Genomic DNA, 25,033 nt, shown 5'->3' with positions numbered 1-25,033 from the left:
AGAACTGTGACAGCTGAATGTCTGGGGCCTGCTCACGGCCAGGAATGTACTCTGGTGGCACAGGCCGGGTTGCGGTAGTGTCCCAACAGCACTCCCACTCCCTTAGCAGGAGAGGACTTCAGTGCCCCCTCTGTAGCAGAGCCAGACTTCCCTGGGTATTATTTCTGGCTTTCAGGAGAGGAATTGGACTCAGCCCCAGCCCTGGGAGGAGGCCAAGGCCTCACACAGACTATGAGCCGTGCCCCCTTAAATCACCAGCAGCAGCACGACCCCAATGTCCTTTCCCAGTCTCCTGCATGGGTAACTCCTCAGTACTCAGAGCAGACCCTATGCTCTCTAAGGCCCCTTCTTCCCCAGCCCTCTCCATCCAGCTGATGAAGCCAGGATACCACGTACCACAATGGGCCTCACCCAGGCTTCAGAAAGGCTGCTTTACTAGAAGCTATTTGGACATGATTTTTTTTTTCATTTCATTTATTTATTTGACAGAGAGAGACACACAGAGAGAAAAGGAACACAAGCAGGGGGACTAGGAGAGGGAAAGCAGGCTTCCCACCACCGAGTAGGGAGCCCAATACAGGGCTCAATCCCAGGACGCAGGGATCATGACCTGAGCCGAAGGCCGACGCTTAATGACTGAGCCACCCAGGTGCCCCCAGACATCATTTTACAGCCTGCAGGGCAGTCTTGGTAGCAGGGACGAGAGTCCTCCTGGGACCGCGGGGGGCCAGTGGTGCAGGTCTCCGCACACTGGGGCTCATTTTCGTATGCTTCTATGTGTGGCTGCTGAGGTCCTGATGGAATAGGACTTGAAGGTCCCAGGCCCGCTGCTTGAGAAGCTCAGGGCATTGCTGCCCATGGTTCCCCCAAAGGCCACCCCGCTGCCCCGTCCACCAGTGGAGTTCACCACAGCTAGAAGGAAAGGGAAGAGGGCTCCATCAGCACCTGGCACCCCAGACCTCACTACACCCACTCTCCTGCTGTGCCTGCCCCTCTCCCTCCCCACAGCCTCTCCTCCCCCACCCCCACCCTCCTCAGGCCAGCCCAGAAGGAGCCTGGGGCAGCGGTGGCCTGCCCAGGTACCCCCTGTCCCACTCTGCCCTCTTGCATGGCTTCCCTGAGCCCCTGAGCCTGACTGGCTAGGGAGCTCCGGGGCACCCGCTAAAAGCTGGTGAGGGAAAGAAGCTCCTGGTCTACACAAGGCCAGGCCCTCAAGCCAATGTGCCATCCTACAGACCCAGCCTAATCTGGACAGCGCAGGACATGGGCCATAGCCAAGGACTTACAGATGTTCACAGCTCCCCCTCCATCTCCGGCCAACCTGGGGGCAGAGGAGAGACTTGTGAGAGCAGCTCTTTCCTCCAAGCTGGAGGAAGCAGCACCGGGACCCCCTCCCCCCAGGAGACAAGCAGAACCAGTATGCTTTCCTCTGTCCCACACCTCAGTCTTCCTTCAGCCTTGTTGCAAAATAAGGGGGGCGGTGTGAGGGGAGTTCATGTAGGCCCTCCTACATACAGGCCCTGTGACCTGGGGCAAGGTCTCAAAGCCTCCATTTCCCCACCTATAAATCAGACCTAACTTAGCCCCAGCCTCACAGAGTTGTTTGTGGGGGCTGCATAATATAATTTACCCAGAGCCCTGGGCACACAGGGTGTGATGAAGGGTAGTCGTGATTATTTATGAAGACAGCTGCCTCCCCTAGCCAACTCATAAAACCCTCAAAGTGGGCTGTAGCTTACCGATTCTTGATCTCTGGCCCCTGGCATGGGGTCTGGCTTATAGCAATTATTCTGTATGTACCGAAATAATTAGCTAATTGTTGCTTTCCTGAATGCAGCTAAAGCTGGGACTGAGGAGGGAGCAGAAGGTAGTTGGGCTGGCTTTAAGCAGCCCTACAGGAAATTAAAAAGCCATGGGAGACAGTTGGGTGTGTTTGTTTTGTGACTCACAGCTCCATTGTCACCAAGCCCTTGGCCTTGGGGTTGAGTTTGCTCTGCAGTGGGGAGGGGAGCCCTTGCCTTGGTAGAAGGAGTGAGGGGAGCCCAGCTGGCCTCATCAGCCCCAAGTTCAGGAAGAGGGCAGAGCAAAGGACAAGGGCAAGAGATAGATACGCTAGGAAAATGCCAGGCCCCTTGTTCAATGGGCCCCAGTGAGTGCTGGGAGTTGCTGTCATCTGTGGGTAGGGAAGGAAGCCAGGTGGCAGTCAGGTAGAGATTCCAGGAACAGCTTCTGGTGCCGTGCCTAAGAACTCGGGAGGAAGAGACCTGAATGTCTAAAGCTCTGGGGATGAGTGTGATTTGTCTCTTCTCACCCTAAGTAAATATTTGTTTTTGTGCCGAATTTTATATTCGTAACTCTGTATCCCTAAAAGAAGGTGCCCCAAATCACATGAGTTTCTAAATCCACAAATACTACACCTGCCCCTGGGAAGGGTGGAGGGTTTAACGGGATTAAAAGCAGGGAGTCCATCTCTATGTCCTCTAAGAAGTATAGGGAGAAGAGTTGCCTCTCAGAGAACAGGGATCCAAGCCCTGATGATAACAATCTACCCTGAGATTAGGCTTTAAGACGGAATGTTTGCACTCTGTGAGAACTTGGGCATGCCACTCCCCGTCCCAGAGCTTCAGCCTGCTCAGCAGCCCACGGGAGGAAGTGGGTCTGGCCCCATCCTAAGCGCCCCCAGCTCTGGTTCTATGAGGAAAAGAAGCCCAGGTTGTGTATTCCCAATAGAGTGTGGCTCCCACACCCATGGTGGCCAAGGGTGCAAAGAGAGGCATCATGGCCGGGACTGGGCAGCCCAGGGCTGCCCTATGCCCCAGATCACCCGCTCTCTCTTCCCAGGGGCCTTTGGTGTTCACCTTCTTTTCCCAAAAAGACCAGATGCCAACCCAGGCAGGGATAGATTAACTGCAGTGGCCGAGACCCTTCCTCCTCTCTTTCCTCTCCTTCCCCGACTCATACCCTGTGGCCATGTTTCTTCTCTCCCTCCTCCCTGCAAGGCACTCTGCCCTAGCACTTCCTCGTTCCCCGGTTCCTTCCTATTCACATCATTCATCTTCCAGCCTGTCTCCCCAACCCTCGGGAAAAATTCTCCCCAAAGAGAAAAGTTCTGTGGACATTCAGCATTTTACAAATGCATGTGCATGGTCTCTAGGTGCTCCCTTTACAAATGTTTGCTGTCCTCAGCCCGTGCGCGAGCTCCCCAAGGCCAGAAACCTGTCTTATATACTCTCTATCTCCGTGCTGGGCCAACAAGCCAAGCCCTGGTAAGTCCCACCACCAAGTCTTGGCCCACACTGCTCCCTCTCGCCCTCTCCACACCCTAACCTTCGCCTAGGGCATGACTCTAAAGCCTGGCAAATTGACTGAATGAATCAACCAGTCCATCCAGGTGAGAATGAAGGCCGAACTTCATGGACATAGGTTCCGTGTGTTTCATGAAAAATTCCTATAACACTAACCCAGCCCAGCCTGCTCTCTGGCAGCAGGCATGCAAATATCTATGGGACCTCCCAACGTTCAGTCAATATCATGTAACTTAACACTCAGTGATGCAGCAGAAGCAGCTTGGCAATCATGAAAGAAAGGAATCAGCAAAGCTTAACTACATACTCTCCCCTCAATTCAAAAAAGTAAACCACAGTTTCCCCTCTGTAAACTAAGCAACAATACCTGACATACTCATCTGAGTATACTGTGAGGACCAAATAAGATGACCCTGGCCGTTGAGCTTTACACCACGTGGTCTTTCCTACTAGAAGGTCATCCCATCAAGAGCAAAGGAGCAAGCATCATTTACCCTCCCTACACTTCCCATCCCCAGGGCCTTGCAGAAGAGAGGCGCGGGAAATGTCTGTAGATGGATGAATGTCAAGCCCCAGGCCCCACCAAGCCCCAGAAGGATCCCCTTCCTGGCTTTTGTGTTCTCACCGGCTCTCCTCGCCCTCCAGCAGCTTGCGGTAGGTGGCAATCTCGATGTCTAGGGCCAACTTGACGTTCATGAGCTCCTGGTACTCACGCAGCTGCCGGGCCATGTCCTGCTTGGCTCTCTGTAGGGCGGCCTCCAGCTCCTCCTGCTTGGCATGTCCATCCTTGAGGGCCAGCTCACCACGTTCTTCAGCCTCGGCAATGGCAGCCTCCAACTTGGCACGCTGTGGGCAGCAGTGATAGCTGTGAGCTGGGGTGGCGGGTCTTACCAGTCACCGCCTTCCTGCCTCCCCATCCTGCAGTGAGCGCCTGGGTGACTCACTGGCTTCATTGGCACCAGTCTACTCCACTGGCATCAGGGAAGCCCAAAACATGGGCTCTGATACCCAATGCTTAGGCTCCAATTCCGGCTCCACCACTTACTGGCCACATGCGTGATCTCAGACACATCACCCCTTCCAGACCAAAGTCGCCTCTCTTCTAAAACAGCAATAATCACAGTGTCTACCTCATAGGGATACTGTAGGGATTAGAGGAGGCAATCGGCAAGTCCCTGGCATAGTGTCCAGCACACAGTAAGTGCTTAATAAATGCTATTATAACCATTACTCTTTTGTCAACCACAAATCTGTTTTCTGTTGCTAGGAGTTCTGCTTCTTTTAGATTCCACCTGTAAGGGGCTCCTGGATGGCTCAGATGGTTAAGCGTCTGCCTTCAGCTCAAGTTATAATCTCAGGGTCCTAGGATCGAGCTCTGCATCGAGCCCGGCATCGAGCTCCTGGCTCAGCAGGGAGTCTGCTTCTCCCTCTCCCTCTGCCTCTCCTTCCCCTGCTCATGCTCACTCTCTCATATCTCTGTCTCAAATGAATAAATAAAATCTGAAAAAAATAAGTTCCACCTATAATTGAGAGCATACAGCATTTGCCTTTCTCTGTCTGATGTATTTCACTCAGCGGAAGTGCCCTCGTTTTATGTTGTTGCAAATGGCAGGATTTCTTCTTTCTGGTGCCTGAGTAATATTCTATTTTATGGCTGAATGATATAATATTTTATGTGTGTGTGTGTGTGTGTGTGTATATATATATATATATATATATATATATATATATGTAATCACATTTTCTTTACTAATTCACCCACCGACGGATACTTTAAGTTGTTCCACATCTTGGCTATCGTAAAGGATGCTGCAGCGAACATGGAGATGCAGAGATCTCTTTGAGATAATAATTTTATTTCCTTCAGATATATACCCAGAAATTAAATTGTTGGATTCTACGGTGGTTCTATTTTTAATGTTTTGAGGCCCCCTCCATACTGTGTTCCACAGCAACTGCACCATTTTGCATCCCCACTGAAAGCCTACCGGGCTCCCTTTGCTCCACATCCTCACCAACGCTTGTTAGTGCCTGTTACAATCACTATAATTAATAAATGCGATTATGATTTTCAAATGCCCCTCGCCCCAGTCCCCATCTGGAAGAGATCTGAAGCCACGGGATCTTAGTTGAGTCCTCAGATTTGGGGCAGTTGACAAGAACAAACACCATCTTCAAAACATGCCCAGAACAGGGCACTTGGATCAAGGAGACACTGCATGGAACCCCCAGACTCAAAATATATGATCAACAGCCCCTCTGGTTTGGGCCAGGCTGGTCGGATTTGCAATGGACCTGAGTGGCAGCTGCCACTTCCTGCCCAGAATGAGCATTCCTTCTGTCTGTGGCTCATCCCCACACCAGAACCTATCTATCACTGGGCCTCATGCTGTTGGGCTCTGGGATCTCCCACCCCTACCCCTACCCAGCACACCCCTTCCTTCTCACCAGCCGCTCTCCCTCCTCAGCTCCTCCCCTGTCCCCCACATGCTCTGCCTCTCCGCCAGGCCTCCCAATCCCCCCAGGAGGCCCTCCCGTGCCCTCTGCCCCTTGTCCCCCTGCCAGTCCCCTTCTCCATCACACTGGTGCCCTCTTGGCCCTGCCTCATCCCACTGCCTCAGGGCCCCTCCATGGTGGTTAGGACACCCCAACTCTGGGACCTGGCTCTGCCCCATTGTACAAGAAGAAAAGCAGCTATAGCAGAAGCTGCAGGGTCTGGGAAACCACCATTCATTGTTCTGTGTCTCCCCTCTGGCCTGGAAGGTTCTTCGCTGGGCCAGTGACTCATAGCTCTGCAAGGAGGCAGCCTCCACCCTCATGTAAAGTGGCCTGTGGGGCTCTAAGGGGAGGGCTTTTCTGGGTACATCACCCCCACATCCCATCCCCCCAGCTCAACTGGAGATTAGCTCTCTGAAGCTGCAGCCTTGGTTACTGGCCCTCCCTCCCTCCCCACTGCTTAGGCTTGGCTGTCCTGTCCATCCCCACACTTTGGCCAGGGCCTGTCCCCCTGCCACCGACATGGCACACCGTCCCAACAGTCTGTCCTCGGAGGCCTGTGCCCCACCATGTACCCAGAGCTGAGAAGCAGCAGTGAGTCAGACAGATGGGGTCTGGCTCCCAAGGCATGATTTATATTTCAGCAGAGGTGGAGGACAGCCAACCACTTAATAAGCCAGAAGATTTCAAATAGTGATGGATGCTTTGGGAAAGTTCAGACACCCTGCTTACAGAGTGGCTAGAGAAGCCGTCTCTGAAAAGGGGACTCACGTCCAAAAGTCCCAGGGACAACAAAGAGGCAGCCATGGGCTGAGCAGGAAGAACCCCATTCCAGGTGGAGGGAACACCAGGTCCAAAGCTCTGAAGCATGAACATGCCTAGCAGATCCAAGACACAGGAAGCAGGCTAGCATGGCTGGAGCACAGTCAGACACAGTGGCGGGAGGTGAGGGACAGGGCCTTGTGAGCCACCGCAAGGGTTTCTGCTGGCCTCTGTGCCCCTACTCCCCACAGACTGGGAGCTCCCAGGTACAGCCTACTGCCCCAGAGCAATGCGCAAGGACAGTGCTCTGAGTTTGGGAATGACTGGTCGTTCTTCTCAGGGCTGGCCAGTAGGAGGCGCCCTCCCCAGGCTGCATGGCCAGCCACAACCCCTCTCCTTCCCCTCATTGAGCCAGGACCTGCCCAAGAACATTAGGTCCTGGAGATCTCACATGTGGGCCTTGAGCTGCACCAGCCTTGGCCTGGGAGAGCCTTCGGCTCCTCATTCTCAGATGGTGGCCCTTTATGGGCCCCAAAAAACAGGGAGGAGCAGGGAAGCAGGGACTTGTTCCCACCTGGTTCTTGATGTTGTCAATCTCAGCCTGCAGCCTCTGGATGGCACGGTTCATCTCTGCGATCTCATTCCGGGTATTACGGAGGTCGTCCCCGTGCTTCCCAGCCTGTGCCTGGAGGGTCTCAAACTGGAGGGACCACACAGAAAAGTATGACAAGGAGAGGTCATTGATTACAGGGGACTCATCCTTTGCTCCTCCAAGGAAGGCCCAAAGTATCTTCCCAGGAAGTGACTGTCTGACCCCAGCAGTCTTCGCCCACTGCTGGCAAGCCAGACTATTGGGCAGTGGGGTAGAGCTGAGGTTTGCTTTTCTCCCAGTCAGGACAGGGAGGGACAGGATGGCTCCCTGGGTCCCATCCCCATTGACCCTGGGGCTCTCCCCATCCCCATCATGTCCCAAGGGCTGGAGAATCACTAGAGGTCTGAAATCCTCGCCTGTTAACCCCTAGGAAAAACACACTTGTTAAAAACCTCAGCAGTATCCATTTCACAGATGGGAAGAATGAACTCTGGAGAATGGAAGCCACTGCCCAAGGATCACATGGTAAGTCTGAACCCAGGTCTCCTTGCTGGCATCTCTGTGTTCCCACCCCATGTACCACAGATGACTCCAACCTCTGCAGAGACCTCCCTCTGCTGCTTTTAAACCCTGCCTCAGGCTCCCTCCCCCAGAACACTAGGTCACCCCAGCCCATACCCTCAGCCCCTGCACAGTCAGCTGCCCTGCCTCCACATGGCAGGTGCAGTGATTAAACCTCCCTGGTCTGGAGGCCTAGGACCCAGGATCTAGTCACTACTCTTCCAGCTGCTAGCTGTGTAGAGTTAGGCACATTGCTTAACCTCTCCGTTCTTTGGGTGCCTCAACCCTGTCCACCCATCGGGCTGGGGTCTCTCCCTGGGAGGGCCCTGGCCTTTTCCTCTTCTTCCCAGGGCCCTGGGGAGCACCACAGACTTAACCGCTGGTGCCTGCTGGAACAGTGGGACCCAAGTCCTCAAGGCCTGAGACAGGGTGAGGAGTAAGGGAAACTGCCCTCGGGGACCCTGCCAGGCAGAAAAAAAGAGCCCTCTGCAGCCTCACACCTTGATTTGGTACATGGTCTCAGCCTCAGCCCGGCTGCGGTTGGCCATCTCCTCGTACTGGGCCTTGACCTCAGCGATGATGCCATCCAGGTCCAGGGAGCGGTTGTTGTCCATGGACAAGACCACAGATATGTCTGAGATCTGGGACTGCAGCTCTGCCAACTCCTACAGGGACAGGACAGAACATCAGGACTTAGAGCATGACCCATCCCTGTTCCCACACCCAACCTGGGACCCTCTTCACACTAAAGGAAGAAAAAGAGAGAAAAGGTCAGAGTGGGCATGAGTCACAAAGCGGTGAGGGGGCACAGGCCCAGCCCTTGTCAGCCCAGGAGGTTAGCAACTTCTCAAGAAAAGAGTCTGGTGGGATTACAGCAGATAAAAACTGACAGAGGGGCACCTGGGTGGCTCAGTGGGTTAAGCTGCTGCCTTCGGCTAGGGTCATGATCCTGGGGTCCTGGGATCAAGCCCCAAATCAGGCTCTCTGCTCGGCAGGGAGCCTGCTTCCTCCTCTCTCTCTGCCTGCCTCTCTGCCTACTTGTGATCTCTGTCTGTCAAATAAATAAATAAAATCTTAAAAAAAAAAAAAGTGACAGAGTGTGGGGGATTGTGACGGCTCCTTCCCAACACCCTTCCTAACAAATGGTCATCCCGTGTCTCTGGAAGGCCAATCCTGGTTGACCCATGACTGGCCAATCCTGGCTCTGCCGCCCTCAGCTCCTCCTAAACTTGGATTCCTGAGTCCAGAAAGGATAAAGGACAGGGTAAGTGTCTGCACACACACTCAACACACACTCAGGCTGACCCAAAAGCAGGTGTAAACCAGATGGCCCCTTTGTTAAGACATGGAAGACGTGCCATGTCTCCCACACCCAAGGTCCTCACCGTCTCATAGAGGCTCTTGAAGAAGTTGATCTCATCATTCAGGGAATCCACCTTCGCCTCTAGCTCCACCTTGCCCATGTAGGCGGCGTCCACGTCCTGGGGGAGGGGGAGGGGCACGGCGAGAAGGGGTAGACACCGGAGCCTCAGTACACAGAATATTTAGCAAGGATTGAGGCCACCCAGCACTGTCCAAACCACAGGGTCAAACACAAGGGCCCTAACAATAGACACGCCGTTTCTCCCGGCTGCCTGACCTGGCCACAGTAGGAAGTCTCCTCTACTGGACCCTCTAAGGTTGTGTGATGAACCTCATTCCCAAGCATCCCAGTGAACACAGGGGCCTTCCCAGCACTGGTAGCCAAAGCAGCCTGGACCCCAAACCTAGCACTTTACCGGTTCCTAAAGACTTCAGTGCTTTGGACCCAGCCCTGGCTGGACAACTTCTGAGCTATGTGGCCTTGAACAAGTCACTTCAACTCCCTGCGCCTCAACTTCTGAGGAAAGAGGAGAGCTGAAAATCATCCAGGTGGCAGGACAGGCCTCTCAGAGTGCAAGACCTCCAGCCTGCACGTTTAACATGCAGCTTAGTGATGGCGAGACAGCTGACCCACGAAGAACAGCGCAGGCCTGGGGGGCTTTGGGGCCCTTCTAGCAATACACGCCTGTGCTCAAACTCATGTGGACACAGCCTGCTTTTATATATCCCCGAAGCACCTCAATCTCTAAGGACCCAGCACTCTGAGGCAGGTTGCTGTCCGACTTGAACCCCGAGCTGCTCAGTGATCGTACTGCATCAGAATCTCAAATCAAGCCCCGCTAAGATACTCTTAAGGCCTTCCAACCTCAGCTTGCTCCTCTCCAGGGACAGGGAGATGGCTCTGCCTCGGGCCCACCCCATTCATTCAACACATACTTCGGCCTTGCCGGGTGCCAGACTTTGTCCGCCACGAAACATTCTGACTGCAATAGAGCACTCCCGTATTTGGGCTTGAAATCTCCCTTTCTAGCCTCTATCTCTCCATCCGAATTCTAATGCCTCCAGGCCAAGAGCAAGTCCAGTGACTCACCAGACGCGCGTACAAACACACGCACACAGGACAGGCTGTGCTATAAGGCTTCCAGATCTCCCCTTTTCCAAGCCACTCGTTCCTTCCTTATAGTCCCCAGACCAGACTTTGGCCACACGTCCCTCACCGACTGCTCAGGTGCAAGGGCCACATGGCCCCCTGTCCCACGCATTTTCAGACGATGCTCCCCACACCTGGCCTGTATGCCCCCCCTCACCTTTTTCAGCACCACAAACTCATTCTCAGCCGCCGTGCGGCGGTTAATTTCATCTTCGTACCTGCAATAGAGGGAGGGGGTGTGGTGTGGGTGCGGCTCTGCCTCCATGCCCCCTGCACCCAGGAGACTCTGCCCCGCATGGGTTTCACCCCTTCTTACTGACACACCTGGAAAAGCGGGTATCAGCTAGGAAACCAAACTTTCCCTTGCGGCTATGTCTAAGGCTGGGAGTCTTGGCATGGGATGAAAGGTGGGAGAGCAGGGAACGTACATGAATTAAAGGGCAAAAGTCGCATCTACTGGGAGGGGGAAAGCAAGGAAAAATAGCCAAGCTTAAGGACCACTTCAAATGGGGCCTGCACCGTTATGTGCTTTGCGCGAATTAGCTCATCTAATCCTCACAACGATCCTATGACAATGGTACCATGCTTTGCAGGAAAGGAATGGAGCCACAGAGAAGCAGATAATCCATCCAGTCACTATGCTGCTAAGTGGCAAAGCCCGGACTTCAAGCCAGGCAGTCTTACCCCAGGTCCACGCCTTAATCACTACCCAACCCCACCCTCTGAGAGTGAAGAAGGAGCCCACAGCGGAGGAACACTGTGGACTCAGGGAGATGGCGCAGCAAGTCCTGGAAGAACCCGGCTCCAGCTGGGTGGTCTGGCCCCATCTCCACTATCACAGACACCCCCCCACCCCAACCCCAAGTTCCTTTTTCTCCCAAGGAGCCCATCCCGCCCATAGGAGGACACTGGTGATACAGGGCACAGAGCAAGAGAGCCCTTGGACCTGACCCGGTATTTACTTGGGAACAGTTTTTAGCAAGTGCCAGAAACAGGAGCTCAGTAGTGTCCATGGGCTGCAGGAGGGCAGCAGGACAACTGTGGGGGGGAGCATGAAACTCCTGCAGGCAGAACCCCCCAAGGAGCCAGATTCACAAGGACCCACTCCTGCAGGTCCTACAGAATAGTTATGGAAACATCCTGGAGGCCATCTGTCCACCACTGTCCTCGCAGCATGCCAATGGCCCCTTCAGGTGCCCCTTCCAGCCTCCCTCAGCCCCACTTCAGAGTCTGGCTTGGCTCTGCAGGAAAGCCCTACCTATAGGCCAGGATGAGTAATGTGTGAGCACATACGGGTGCACGTTAACAACAAAGGCCTGCTGGTTGCCCAGAGCCTTCTAAGTCCTGCACCTGTCTGCTCCCACCTGCTGGGGGATTATCCTGTTGACTGTGGCTCGCTGGAGGGAGGGAAGTGGGTACTCTCCACAGAGCCTTTTTTGTTTGTTCTGCCTGCAGTCAGTGTCCTTGCCAGCTTACTCATTCACCTCCAGGGCAGAGGACAGAACTCACTCACTACTCACTACTCACCACTCACCGGACTACTGGGCAAGTATGCTGGGGTGGGGCCCAGAGCAAGCCTCAGGCTTTGGTTTCTCTTCCATGGGAAAAGAGAGCTCATTGGGCCCCTCAAAGGCCTGTCCTTACAACCCTAGTCTTCCAGGCCCCTACACTCTACACTCCCCCCTACACACAATACACACACACAGCCTCCTTTCTCGTTCCTGCACTGGCCAGAGCTGGCCCTCAGACTCGGCGACCAGACGTGGCTCCCCATGCACAATCTCTCTCTCCTTCTTTCTGTCCCAGGTTGCTCTGGATCTCCTCCTGGAAGTCAGGGGCCTAACATTCCAGTCCCAGCTCTCCCAGTGACCTGCCATGTGATCTCCCTCAGGATCCCGAATCTCTCTGGTCTTCTCTACCTCCCCACCAGAGCAGAGGGGCTGTTCTAGAATAATCTGTGAGGGTCGTGCAAATCCCGAAGTGCATTTGTCATAGGACACCTTCTGCCTTACCCTCTCCTGGGGCCTCGGCCGAGCCTCCAAAAGGAACAGTGCAGGTGAGAGCTAAGTGGGGCTATTGCCCTGGGAGTAAGTCCAGGGACAAGACTTGGAAACTGTTCCCAGGGACAAAGAAGGGAGACAAGAGACAGGGCATGTGTGGGTCAAAGCCTTCTATCCCGGGGGGTTACTGTGCAGAGCAGCTGCACCCTCTGACCCCTAGCCCCAGAGGGGGCCTGTCGAGGATCAGCTGATGAGGAGCGAGGAGTGCATGCATCCAGGAGCACCCCCCTCCCCCAGGTGGCACAAGGGTCAGTACTTGTTCTTAAAGTCTTCCACCACATCCTGCATGTTCCGCAGCTCCACCTCCAGGCGGCCTCCATCCAGCTGCAGCCCTTCGAGCTGCCTCTGCAGGCCAGCAATGTGGGCCTCAAAGATGCCAGGGAGGCGGCTGCTCTTGGCTGACTTCTGCTCCTGCAGCAGGGCCCACTTGGTCTCCAGCAGCTTGTTCTGCTGCTCCAGGAAGCGCACCTAAGAGGGAAAGAGAGGAAGACATTCCCGAAGGACAGTCCGTGGCCCCCCACCCTGGGCTTGGGAGCATCTCCAGACCCCCAGCACAGCCTGTGCTCCCACTGGCTATTCCCCCAACCCGGGACCCTGGCCCTTATTCCCCTCCTCCAGGAAGCCCACGCTGAACCAACCTCTCCTCCAAGACCCTCTGTCCTGAGTAGCTTAGATTGTGATGCAGGGGTCAGATCAGCCCAGTCGCCAATGTGATTCCTATCTCCTGCATTCCCCATCACATTACAGAATATCTTCTCCACCTCCCTCTCCACAGAGCTGACCCTTCCCTGTCTGTCCTTGGCCTCCTCTCTCTGTGTCCTCTCTCCCCTGCCCCTTTCCTCCAAGGTCCCAGGACAGGGTACTAAAATAAGCAACTATTATATGCTCAGTCTGGGGCCCACAAGGCTCCTTGGATGCATCCCATATGAGTGGGAAGTAACACTCCCCAAACCCGCAACTCAGAGCAGCAAGGCCTGGGGGCTGTAGACAGCAAGGCAGAGCTGCTCAGTACCGGGGCAGACCCTGAGACTGGGGAGGCTTTGGCAGACTTAAGGATTTGCAAGGTCTGAATGATGAAGGAGAGGACATGGGGGGCTGGGGAAGCAGAGAACTACACCGAGGAAGGAGAGGGAAGGTCTGGTCTAACAGTCTAACACCCCTGGGGAGGAGGTCCTGGACAGAGGGGCCCAGCTGGGCTAGCCCCTAATTCCTGGTCCAGCCCTACTTTGCTGCCCTCCTAGACCCACGGGTCAATTTGGCCCCTCTCCTTCCCAACTCCTACTTTCACTCACCCACTCCCTCCCTGCCCCATGGGACCCAAACGGCCAGGAAAAAAAACCCTTTCTAAATGGCCTTTTCCCAGGGCCCCTCAGTGTGCCTTCCTTGGACACAAATGGGCTATCTCCAAGGGCAGATATAACCTCACCTCCCACCACCACAGGGAGGCTGGAGGACCAGGTCGGTGGGCAGGTGTGGCGGTGAGCCTCCCTCCTTCTTTCCCTTCTCCCTCCTTCCAGCCCTCTATTTTCAGCACAAGCAGTGGGAGGGGAGAGGTAGGAGATCCTCAGCTGGGAAGAGTGTATCACCCCTACCTGTCTCTCACCCCACACAGCCCCCTCTCAGAGAGACTCCTGGCCCTGACCTCTGGAGCTCCCAACCTGAAGGTGCCCAAGGGCAGCAGCCCACTCCCAGACACAGCCTGCGGGCTCCGCGGGGCAGACTCAATCACACACCCTGGGAGGAAAAAGCAGGGCGATCTGGGCAGCTCGCTGGAAGTGGACGCTTGGAGGCTTGGAGCCCCAAAGAGGATAGCAGTCACAGGGTTCATGAGGAGGAAGGTTCCCGATCCTAGCGGAAGGAGAGCGCACCAGGCCTCCCAGCGCCTTGCCCGCGTGCATTCCGCGCAGGTGGCTGTTGTGGCCGGGAGCATGGCGTGGGGCAGGTCGCGGTGGCTCACCTTGTCAATGAAGGAGGCGAACTTGTTGTTGAGGGTCTTGATCTGCTCGCGCTCCTCCTGGCGCACCTGCTGGATGGAGGGGTCGATGTCCACCCGCAGAGGGGCTAGCAGGCTCTGATTGATGGTGACCTCGCGGATGCCGGCGCCCACGGGGCCCCCGTAGGCGGAGCGCACGGCCACGCGCGGCCGAGAGGCGCCCAGGCCATACACGGTGCTGCTGCTGAAGCCACCGGGGCGCACGGAGCTCAGGCGCACCTGCGTCCCGCGCCCCGGGAAGGCGGCTGAGCGCGAGCTGAAGACCTGGGAGCTTAAGTGGATGGACATGCTGGCTAGACCGCGCTACACCTAGGGGCAGGCGCGAGAGTGCCGAACTCGCTGACCTCCGGGCCCGCCGCTTTTATCCGCTAGGCGCTGGTGCGCGGGCGGAGCGGCTCACACAGGTAGGGGCGGGGCTGGCCGCCGGCCACCCTTCTCTGCCCGCCCGGCCCCTCCCCGGGCCAAACTTCCGCTCTCCGCTCCCAGGCCAGGCTTTGGGGCCCAAGCCAGAAAGCCCAGAGTGAGGAGGAGGGCCATGGGTCCCCAGCGCCCGGGATAGGGGCTGACAGCGAGCAGTGGGAGACGACCATTTGAGCAGATCTGAGAGGAGACTTGCGAAAGATTCCTGAGGCCAGAGCAGAGAGATCAAGCCGTGAAAGATGGGGGAGGTGGGGAGGAGTTCTAGTCCAGGAGTCAGCACCCAGCCCCCTTTGCAAAGCATTCCAGAAAGGCATTCCCAGACAGCCTCCTTACCCCATGTCCAGTTCCTCCTTGAGAGCTCAGCTCAGTTCTTGAGTAATCTGACCCCACGTGGCCTGGCCTCGCTGGTTTCCCTGACCACTATGCCTCATACCCATACAGAAATTTGGCCAAGTGGGGCATGACCCCTCTTGTGGCCCCTCTCCTTTTCACTCCAGTAGGCATCTGAGGCCCAGAAGCCACGTGGGAATGGTTGCTTTGGGCTCTCCCTTCCCCTCCTCCCACACATTCCTATCCACTTACTTTATTTGTCCCTGTAGAGGCAGGGGACGCCTGTGTGCGTGTCGCTGGGACATTTTGTGGATGTCTGCACACTTTCGTCTGGACACACTTGCAGGCCACTGGATTTCGCTGCGTACTCACCGGAGACATACCTGTGTGCATGTCTGTGTTCTCAAACAGATGGGGGTCTGCATTCAGTACTGGTCGGGATGTCCATGGATACACTGTTGCATACTTTCGGATGCAGGTCTGTGAGCCCACTTATTTTTGCACTCCAGCACTCCTCTTCATCTTCCACTGCTGCTATTTCCCTGTGTAAAGGCCCCCAGCTCTCAGGGTGTCGTCCACCAACGAGTCCCAGCAGTCTTAAACCCAGCCCAAGATGGGGGGACACATCGTGCTGGAACAGGAAGCCCTGGACAGAGCTGGCTCACCACCCACTTACACTTCCCAGGAGCCTCCAGCCACACTTGCCTCTGACCTTGGCCTGTGCAAGGCTCTGCCCGCATTCTCCCCAGACCCTGTTTGGTGAGAGGAGCCGCCGAGGGAGCCTTTGGAAAAGACAGATGATGGGCCCAACCACCTTTAGCTGACCACCAGTCCCACAATGAGCTGGCTGGCTTGTCACCTCAGACCAAGCCTTCAGGGACATCCTGGGTGGTGGAGGGTGGGGAAGGAATGTCCTTCCGTGTTTTCATTTCAGTTAGATAAGAAGGCCTTCCAGGGAGACTAACCGAGCCAAGCAGCAGCTCCAGCTCAGTGACCTCAGGGTGGGTCTATGCCCCCTGCCTTCCCTCTTCTCCATATTGGCGTTGGGACAGCTAGGGCCAGAGGCAGAGGGGTGCCCGAGGAGACCTTCAGTGGTCTCTGCTGTAGGGGGTATGTGTGTGAATGTGTGTATGAGAGATGGGGGAAGTAGACAGAGATTGAGATTTTACCTGGAATTCTCAGTTGTAGTTTAAAGAGCATGCAGAGTTCATGGCTGTGTGATATTTGCAGGTGCGGGGAACCCACTCCTCCCCAGGCCCCACTCCAAGCAGCCTAAAGAGACCAGCTGTTTAATTTCCACACATATATACATGCACACTCACATGCCTGTCTACACAGGCGTGTACATATCACTCACGTATACTCATACGTGCATACATAACACATGGCTCAAACACACACACACACACACACACACACACACACTGTAACTCCCTAACCCCTCGGGGCTCATCCTCAGCCCTCTCCTACCACCTGCCATGCCAGCCCCATATCACTTGACCCCCACAACCCCATCCGTGCTCTGCGGCTGGCCACTCCTGCCCTCTCCCACCCACAGCCCCCACAGGATCTGTCCCCCCAACACTTCCACTTCTCCCCTAGAGCCTGGCCTGAGAGATCTTGGGCACAACACTGCTGGTGACCTGCCTTGTGACCCTCGACAAGTCACTGCTGCTCCCTGGACATTCTTTCTTCACCAGAGAAGAAATCCCTGGGTTCCACCAGTGGGGAGGGAACTGGGAGGAAAAGAAGAAGAAAAGAAGAAAAGGTCTTCCGGCTTACCAGGCTTCGGCAACTTCCCCCCCCCCACGTTGAGAGGCATCTCCCTGTTCCAGGGCCCGCCCAGTATCCAGCCCTCAGCCTCCCCATTCCCTCCCTCCCTGAAACATTCCTGGCAGTTCCAGCCCTGCCCGCCCGTCTCCTCCGGTCTCTGCATCTACCGGCCAACACCATGGGCCCACTCTGTGCCAGGCCTCACACAAACACCCTTGGTAGGGCTTCCTGGGAGCTCACATTTCTGTCTGCAGGGTGCACGGCACAGGGGGTCATCTCAACTCCCTCTGCTGCCCCAGCCTCAAGGAGACCCCTTAAGGCATTCTGGGCAGAATCTTTTTTTTTTAAGATTTTATTTATTTATTTGACACAGAGAGACAATGAGAGAGGGAACACAAGCAGGGGGAGTGGGAGAGGGAGAAGCAGGCTTTCCACTGAGCAGGGAGCCCGATATAGGGCTCGATCCCAGGACCCTGGGATCATGTCCTAAGCTGTAGACACTTAATGATGGAGCCACACAGGCATCCCTGGATAGAATCTTCTAACAAAATAATCCTCAACGCTTTTCCTAGTCATCTTCTTCCTGCCCAGAGGCTCACCCCTATCTCTGCAGTGTTATGGCACACATACACACACACACACCCCACATTCCCTGGCCCTCTGGCTCCCAGCCTGGCTTCCAACCTCGCCCTCTGGACCCCAGCAAGGAACCAGCAAGCAGCTGGGCCTCACGAAGACACGGTGGTCTTACAGCCCCTGCAGGGGGAACAGGCTGCTCCCCTCCACTCCAGAGAGCCAGTTGGGGGTGCCGGGGTCAAGGGGGGGTAGTCTTTGCCTCTCTGCTACACTTTAGAGCCATGACTCATCTCCATCCCCTGAAAACACAGCCTCTCATTCCTCAAGAAGATCTGTTTTCGGTACCTTAGATGTTTGTAATCATAACAAAAAGCATTTCACATTTCCGCATAGAATGTAGTACTTTTTTTTATGTCAAATAATGAAAGACAAGAAAGCGACATAAAGGACAGCCAGCAGGCTGCTCTCCTGAACACACGAATCCATAAGCAAAAGACAAAGGTTGCAGCAAAGTGGGGAACAGAGATAGCAAGAGCTAGCGCTCCTTCCAGAGTGCTTCCTCCACCGGTGCCAGGCCTGTCTGCAGGGACACCACCTCTGTGAACCTGGGCGGCTCCCACCACAACTCCTCGGCACAGCGTGATCACCCCCATCCTAAGAAAGGAGACAGGGGCACAACAAAGTTGAGTAAATGCCCAAGGTCACACAGAGAAGATGTCGAAAATCCAGGATTTGAATTCTGGCAGTTTGAGCCACTAGTTTGCTTACAAAAAAAGAGAAGGAAAGAAAATCAAATAGCAAACATGGAAAAAAAAAATTCTCAACGTCACTCAAAGGAATACAACAAGCGGCGCCTGGGTCGCCCAGTCAGTTAAGCATCTGACTCTTGCTTTCAACTCAGGTCATAATCTCAGGGTTGTGGGATCGAGCACCCCACCCCCCAACCACATCACATGGGGCTCAGTGCTCAGCAGAGAGTTGACTTGAGGATTCTCTCTCTCCCTCTCCTCCTCCCTTGATTGCATGTTGTCACTCTCTCTCACTTTCTCTCTCAAATAAATAAGTAAATCTTAAAAAAAAAAACAAAAAAAACAAGAAACAATGAAAGGCCCTTGTCCCTCGTCACCTGTCACACTGGTAGCTACAGAGCTTGCTAACTGATGGCGAGCATGCGGGTCTTGTCCCTTGTTCATGGGATCGTCCACTGGCACATCCTCTTTGGAGGGCTGGTAGGCTTCACTCTCAAAATTAATGTCATTTGCCCTTCCTTCAATAAACAAGACAAACAAAATGAATACACTTGTTCTTGACTAAGTACTTCACTGCCAGGAACTTATCCCATAGATGCTCTCACCCAAAGAGCACACATGTGTTCTCTGCTGCCATCCTTTTCCATAGGTGAACACCAGGCAGTGACAAAAATGCCCATTAGAGGAAGGAGATTAAATGGATTAAGTTACATACATTCAGGACATCTGGGTGGCTCGGTTGGTTAAGCATCTACCTTCAGTTCAGGTCATGATCCCCGGTGCTGGGATTCAGTCCCACATCGGGCTCCCTACTCACCAGAGAGGCTGCTTCTTCCTCTCCTTCTACCTGCCCCTCCCTCTGCTTGTGTTCTCTCCTTGTCAAATAAATAAATAAGATCTTTTTTTAAAAAAAAAAAGTTACATACATTCAAGGGGTGCTATTTATTGAAAAAAAGCTAAAATGAAATCCTTTCTAGCTGAGTGAGTTTTTGCCTTTACATACTGATTGCACAGATCACTGCTATTTTTTAAAACCCAAAAGGCTAGTGCCATCCAACTATACCACCTTCCCCTCTCCCCTGGGGCTGGTCCCCCACCAGCCCCACAGTCACCTCCTGACCTCCTGGCCACTCCCTCCCTCTCACTCTGAAACCTGGTTCCAGGGGCTCCTTTCCAGCCTGGCACCCCCACTCTCCACCCAGCATCTTAACCTGACCGTTCCTTAACTCCTCAATTCCAGGGACCTTCACATCCATCCTTTTCCTCTTATCTCTGCACGGGGCCATGCTCTAGAATCTCACCTGCCACATCTCAGGAATGTCAAACACTGGCCTCATCCTATGGAGCCAGTCATAACCGTCCCACTCAGCAGACGGGTTCTTCTGCTGTGCCAGCATCCCCAGGCATGAACCCCATTTTTCTGTTTTCTCCCCGCCTGTTACCCCAGCCTCCAACTTCCTTTCCAGCCTGGGCCCCTCACTCCTCTCAGTCTCTGAGCTCTTACCCTTCAGTGTCCTCCAGCTGGACAAACCCCCAGCCGGGGTCAGGCTCAGTGCTGAACTCCGCTTGAGTTCCCAACCGCACAGCCTCGGCAAATACCGTACCCTCAAGATGCGGTATCACCACTAGTTCCCAGTCCCCAGGCTCAGCTGCATCCTCCCTGCTCCTGGGCACCTCTCTCTGCCTTTGGTCAACAAGTTTTGCAGTCCCCCTAGTTGCTACGGCAAAGTTTCTCCACTCTCCCCCTGTGCTCCATCCTACCCCCTCCGCCCTTGCCTTCAACAACGTAACACAGCAATCTTCCTCACTGAGAAAATCAGGCTTTCTGGTACAAACTCCTTCCCTTCCCACCTCCACCCAAACTTAGCTCTGCACCCATCTTTCTCTTCCTTCCTCCAGGTTCTAAGGACAGACTCTCTCTCCACCAGGACACTGGCCTCCCTCAACACCTCAGAGAGAACATTCTTTTCACTGGTCACTACTTCTGAAGACCATCACCTTCTCTTTCCCCTCTCCCTCTGCCTGCCTTCCCGTTTGCATGTACTTCACTGGGTTGTGGGGACACCAGCCCCATGTCAGCGGGCAGAGGCTCGAATGGGACAAGAATGTGGAAACCGCGAGTGTCAGCTACAATTTCTCACGAAGTTTGGCGGTAATTGGCGGTAAGAGAAAGCAACGTGGGAAGTTAGCTTGCATGGAAAGCAAGCTAAAGGAACGGATTTTTATAGGTTGGAGAGGCTCAAGCCTGCAAGTTGGTGGAGGAAAAGGAGATAGACCATAAGGAGAGAGGTTAAATATGAGGGGGTGGGAGGAACTCCTTAAGGGGCGTGTGGCTTTAAGAGTCCAGGTGGGACCGGCCTTGGCGCAGAGGAGAAACACCTCTGTGTGGCAGGAAGGAACGAAAGATGGACAAGGATATTGATATTCAGGGGCACCTGGGTGGCTCAGTCATTAAGCACCTGCCTTTGGCTTGGGTCATGATCCCGGGGTCGTGGGATTGATCCTGCATCGGGCTCCCTGCTCGGCAGGAAGCCTGCTTCTTCCTCCCTCTCTCTGTCAAATAAATAAAATTTTTTTTTATTTTATTTATTTATTTGACAGAGAGAGAGAGAGATCACAAGCAGGCAGAGAGAGATGAGGAAGCAGGCTCCCTGCAGAGCAGAGAGCCCGATGCGGGGTTCGATCCCAGGACCCTGAGATCATGACCTGAGCGGAAGGCAGAGGCTTAACCCACTGAGCCACCCAGGTGCCCCAAATAAATAAAATCTTTTAAAAAAAAAAGTTATAGATATTCAAAGGTGGCCAGAAGAGGCTTGTTCAGAGAAGTTTATACAGATTATGAGAATAGCTATTTGTGCTAGACATTTTTTTAAAGATTTATTTATTTGAAAGAGAGATCACAAGTAGGCAGAGAGGCAGGCAGAGAGAGAGGAAGCAGGCTCCCTCCCGAGCAGAGAGCCCAACGTGGGGCTCGATCCCAGGACTCCGAGATCATGACCTGAGCTGAAGGCAGAGGTCCAACCCACTGAGCCATCCAGGCGCCCCAGTGCTAGACATTTTATAGTGTTGTTCTGTCTACACTGTCTACACCTGGTCACCCTGTGCATGTACTTTCTCTGGTCTCCATCTGAATGACAATCACCCCCCTCTAAAAGAGACTGGCAGTCTCGGGGAAACCAGGAATCGCCAGGGCGATGATCTGGTTTCTCTTGGACTGTCACTTACTAGCCACACGACCTTGTCACTAACCTCTATGGGACTCGGCTTCTTCTTCTATAAAGTGGGAAATTAATAGTGTCTGTCTCATGGGTTCTTTTAAGTAGCAAAGATGATAATAGTATAAAATGTACTTAAAGACTCAGTAAACAGGAGTTGTTGCTGATGCCGAAGTTACTGTGACCGATGGCCATTGGAACATCTGCCGGCCTCTGGGTGACTCCTATCCTCTCTCTTCTGTAAGACTCCAAGGAGTTTAGGACTTGAGACACTGCCTCTCTGATTTGTCCCTCATTTGACGAGTCTGTGATAGTGGGGATATCTGTGGGGTCTAACATTACCCACGGGGTTGCCACCACCTGCACCCTGCTCCCATCCTCCACCCCCGAGTTTCTGCGCTCTCCTTCCTGCACACCAGCAATCCTCGCCCACCTTCTGGTACATCCATCTCCCACTTTCCTGCTGAACTTTCGGAGCTTGTGGAACTGGATATGCAAAAAATGGTTCCCTCACTTCATGCAGAGGTTCACCGTGATCTTCAACGAGCAGATGGCAAGCAAGAAGCGGGAGCTCTTCGGCAACCTGCAGGACTTTATGGGCCCCTCTGGGAAGCTCTCCCTGCTGGAGGTGGGCTGTGGCACCGGGGCCAACTTCAAGTCCTACCCGCCCGGATGCCGGGTGACTTGTGTTGACCCCAACCCCAACTTTGAGAAGTTCTTGATCAAGAGCGTTGCGGAGAACAAACACCTGCAGTTAGAGCGCTTCGTGGTGGCCTCAGGGGAGAACATGCCACAGGTGGCCGATGGCTCTGTGGACATGGTGGTCTGCATCCTGGTCCTGTGCTCCATGGAGAGCCAGGAGCGCCTCCTCCAGGAGGTGCGCCGAGTGCTGAGGCCAACGGGAGAGACCCATCTTCATTGCGTGCTCAGTGGGACACCTCTGGGCTTCAGGTACAGATCCCACGAGGGGTGACCTTAAGTAAGTCCCTTCACTTGTTCCTTTAACCACGTATATATTCAGTAAACATTTGGATGGAGTGCCTGGGTAGCTCAGTCAGTTAAGTGTCTGCCTTCTGCTCAGGTCATGATCCCGGAGTCCTGGGATGCCACATCAGGCTCCCTGCTCAGCAGAGTCTGCTTCTCCCTCTCCCACTCTTCAGCATGCGCTCTCTCTCTCTCTAATAAATAAATAAAATCTTAAAAAAAAAAAAGATTTGGGAAATGTTGACTGTGTGCCACAACCCAGTATATCTAGGGAGATCACTTCATCTCAGAGAGGTCAGATGACTTGCGCAAAGGCGCACCGTTCACAGAAATGTCAGACACAACTGAACTTTAGGCACCTTAACCTTGAGGTCAAGAACCAGGCCAGAGATTTCATCATCTCTGGTGACTTCAAACCCAGTGTCTTCTAACTCCCATCATAGAGTTCTGTCTCCTAAAGATGACAACAGTGAACCCACCACAGGGCATGCCAGAACATCGCCCTTCTCCAGCAAATGTGGACCCATAAGTATGTAGATAACTATCCCTATTTATGGCACATGCTCAGTTTCTCCTGTGGGGCTCAGGAATTCTCTGCATGCCATTCTCTGGGCTTCTTCTCTAGTTAGTCATTATTCATTTGTGGAAGAATGAAAAATCACCCTGGGGGGGAAAAAGGAGGAATTGGGGAAAGTTTCTCTAGAGACATGGCAAGACCTTGCCCCTGTGAACACTGTTAATTTTTCAGTGTTTCTTGCTCTGTTGTCTTTAATTTTAAAGGCAATTGATCAGTGCATCCCAACTGTTCAAAAGAATGGAAAATCAAAGAACATGGAAAGGGAAAATGCAAGTTCTCCCTTACGTCCCTAAATCCCCACACATATCCTATAGGTCGTTACTATTAATAGGTATCATTCCAAACTTTTTTTTAAGATTTTTCTTTTTTAAATACCTTCCTAGTATTTCAGAATTTGTCTACCTATCTAAAGCTTACTAACAGTTACTGTTATGTTTCAAGTTATAGTTCAACCTGTACTTCACTATCAACACGCCAAAATTATATAGTTCAATGACCTCCCTCAACTTTGAGCAGACCTCTACGGCTTTTCTTCCCTAGACTTATCCCCTCTTTCCTCTCCACCCCAACAGTATGTCCATCTCATAGCCCAGGCTTGGTCAATGGGTAACTTGAGCTTCAACCTGTTACTGAGGACTTTCCCCCTCGGGTTCTGTTTCAAAGATCTTTTCTAATTTATAACACAGCTTAGAATCCATTTATCATCACCCATCAATTTGCTACAGATTTTACTAGATTTCTTGCTCTCCACTGCTTCACATTCTCATTGTCTACCCCTATCGTGAGGTATTTTTGTGTTTTTTCAAATTTGATTTTCATTTGTCTTAACCACCTTCTTTTTTTTTTAATTTTATTTATTTATTTATTTGACAGAGAGACACAGTGAGAAGAGACCCACAAACAGGGGGAGTGGGAGACGGAGAAGCAGGCTCCCCGCTGAGCAGGGAGCCCAATGCTGGGCTCGATACCAGGACCCTGGGATCATGACCTGAGCCTAAGGCAGACACTTAACGACTTGAGCCACCCAGGCACCCCTGTACTAACCACCTTCTTGAATCGTTTCTTAAGAAATTGTTCATTGGGGCGCCTGGGTGGCTCAGTGGGTTAGGCCACTGCCTTCGGCTCGGGTCATGATCTCAGGGTCCTGGGATCAAGTCCCACGTCGGGCTCTCTGCTCAGCGGGAAGCCTGCTTCCTCCTCTCTCTCTGCCTACTTGTGATCTCTCTCTGTCAAATAAATAAATAAAATCTTAAAAAAAAAAAAAGAAATTGTTCATGGATGGAGACATCCTAGCAGATCTGAAAATGTCTGTCTCCTCCCTCATACTTCAGAATATTTTGGCCAAGATTCATAGATCTGAGTCTTTTCCCCAGAAGTGGTAGGCACTGTTCCACATTCCTAGGGCTTTTCAAGTTGTGAAAGTCTAATTCTCTTTCTCTGTCCTTTTCAGGTCACCTGTTTTTGTGGTTTCTTGTTTTTACACCTGGATTTTTTTTAGGATTTTCACTTTGTTTTTCTTTTTCTTTCTTTCTTTTTAAGTTCTGAAATTCACCAGGATATGATGAGGTATATAGCTTGTTTTTATTAATCTTGGTAGGCTCATGATCCTGGGATCCACTTCCTCAGTGCAAGGAAAGGACTCAGCCCTGGCCAATCCGCAAAAATTCTGGAGAGAAGCCCCCTAAACCTACTGATGATGGTCGCCCCAGAGAGGATCCACTCTGTTTAACTGAGCTGGGACAGAATTGTTCATACCTGGGGACCCCAAAGAGCCTAGAATCTCTCTCCATATTTCAGGCAAGGGAGTCCTATCTACCCACCACTTGCAGCCTGAAGGGAGGATACCATGGTGAAAATCAGAACCAGTGCCTCCTACTGGGAAAAATGTATGGGAACAAGTCGGGTAGAACTGAATGTGCCCCAACAGAGAGACTTCTATGAGGATTCAATGACATTGCTAAGAATGATCTGGGAATAAGAGGTTTGGGCAACTAAATAAGAATCCTGAGTTTAAAATTCAATAGGGGAAATGAAAAGTAGAACAAGGGCAAGTCGGTGGCTCAGTGGGTTGAGGGTCTGCCCTCAGCTCAGGTCAAAATCCTTTGATTTTGTTATTTTGCTAGAGTGG

General features: G+C 53.2%; 2 protein-coding genes across 6 annotated transcripts; one reads left to right on the top strand and one right to left on the bottom strand.

Annotated features, from left to right (window-relative positions):
- Positions 1–588: 588 nt before the first annotated feature.
- Positions 589–16,282, bottom strand: KRT7 (keratin 7). 5 transcript variants are annotated; one of them, XM_044228627.1, is made up of 11 exons: positions 16,201–16,282; positions 15,404–15,573; positions 14,246–14,314; positions 12,545–12,756; positions 10,386–10,446; positions 9,102–9,197; positions 8,217–8,381; positions 7,138–7,263; positions 3,931–4,151; positions 1,287–1,321; positions 589–912 (listed from the first exon to the last, which is right to left on the bottom strand). In XM_044228627.1, the coding sequence occupies exons 2-11, from the start codon at positions 15,422–15,424 to the stop codon at positions 758–760; spliced, it is 1,161 nt and encodes a 386-aa protein (XP_044084562.1). In that variant the 5' UTR covers positions 15,425–15,573; positions 16,201–16,282; the 3' UTR covers positions 589–757. The 5 variants fall into 5 exon arrangements, with proteins under 5 accessions (XP_044084562.1, XP_044084563.1, XP_044084560.1 ...); XM_044228628.1 differs by having other exon boundaries at positions 14,246–14,311; XM_044228625.1 differs by having other exon boundaries at positions 15,415–15,573.
- A 3,941-nt stretch (positions 16,283–20,223) lies between these two features.
- Positions 20,224–22,317, top strand: LOC122890960 (methyltransferase-like protein 7A). Its single transcript, XM_044226384.1, has 2 exons — positions 20,224–20,281; positions 21,764–22,317. The coding sequence occupies exons 1-2, from the start codon at positions 20,224–20,226 to the stop codon at positions 22,315–22,317; spliced, it is 612 nt and encodes a 203-aa protein (XP_044082319.1).
- Positions 22,318–25,033: the final 2,716 nt, after the last annotated feature.

This window comes from Neovison vison, chromosome 12 (genome assembly GCF_020171115.1).
Source record: "Neovison vison isolate M4711 chromosome 12, ASM_NN_V1, whole genome shotgun sequence".
In the NCBI taxonomy this organism is placed as follows: domain Eukaryota; kingdom Metazoa; phylum Chordata; class Mammalia; order Carnivora; family Mustelidae; genus Neogale; species Neogale vison.
Note: the sequence above shows the minus strand (reverse complement) of the source record. Positions and strands in the feature narration are given on the sequence as shown.

Coding starts and splice junctions, on each gene's coding strand:
- LOC122890960 (XM_044226384.1), top strand. CDS start 20,224: ATGGGACAAGAATGTGGAAACCGCGAGTGTCAGCTACAATTTCTCACG. Junction 20,282..21,763: donor ATTTCTCACGAAGTTTGGCG/GTAATTGGCGGT, acceptor CCTGCACACCAG/CAATCCTCGCCCACCTTCTG.
- KRT7 (XM_044228624.1), bottom strand. CDS start 14,569: ATGTCCATCCACTTAAGCTCCCAGGTCTTCAGCTCGCGCTCAGCCGCC. Junction 10,447..12,544: donor GTGGAAGACTTTAAGAACAA/GTACTGACCCTT, acceptor CCTCTATTGCAG/GTACGAAGATGAAATTAACC. Junction 913..1,286: donor AGGGGGAGCTGTGAACATCT/GTAAGTCCTTGG, acceptor CTTTCCTTCTAG/CTGTGGTGAACTCCACTGGT.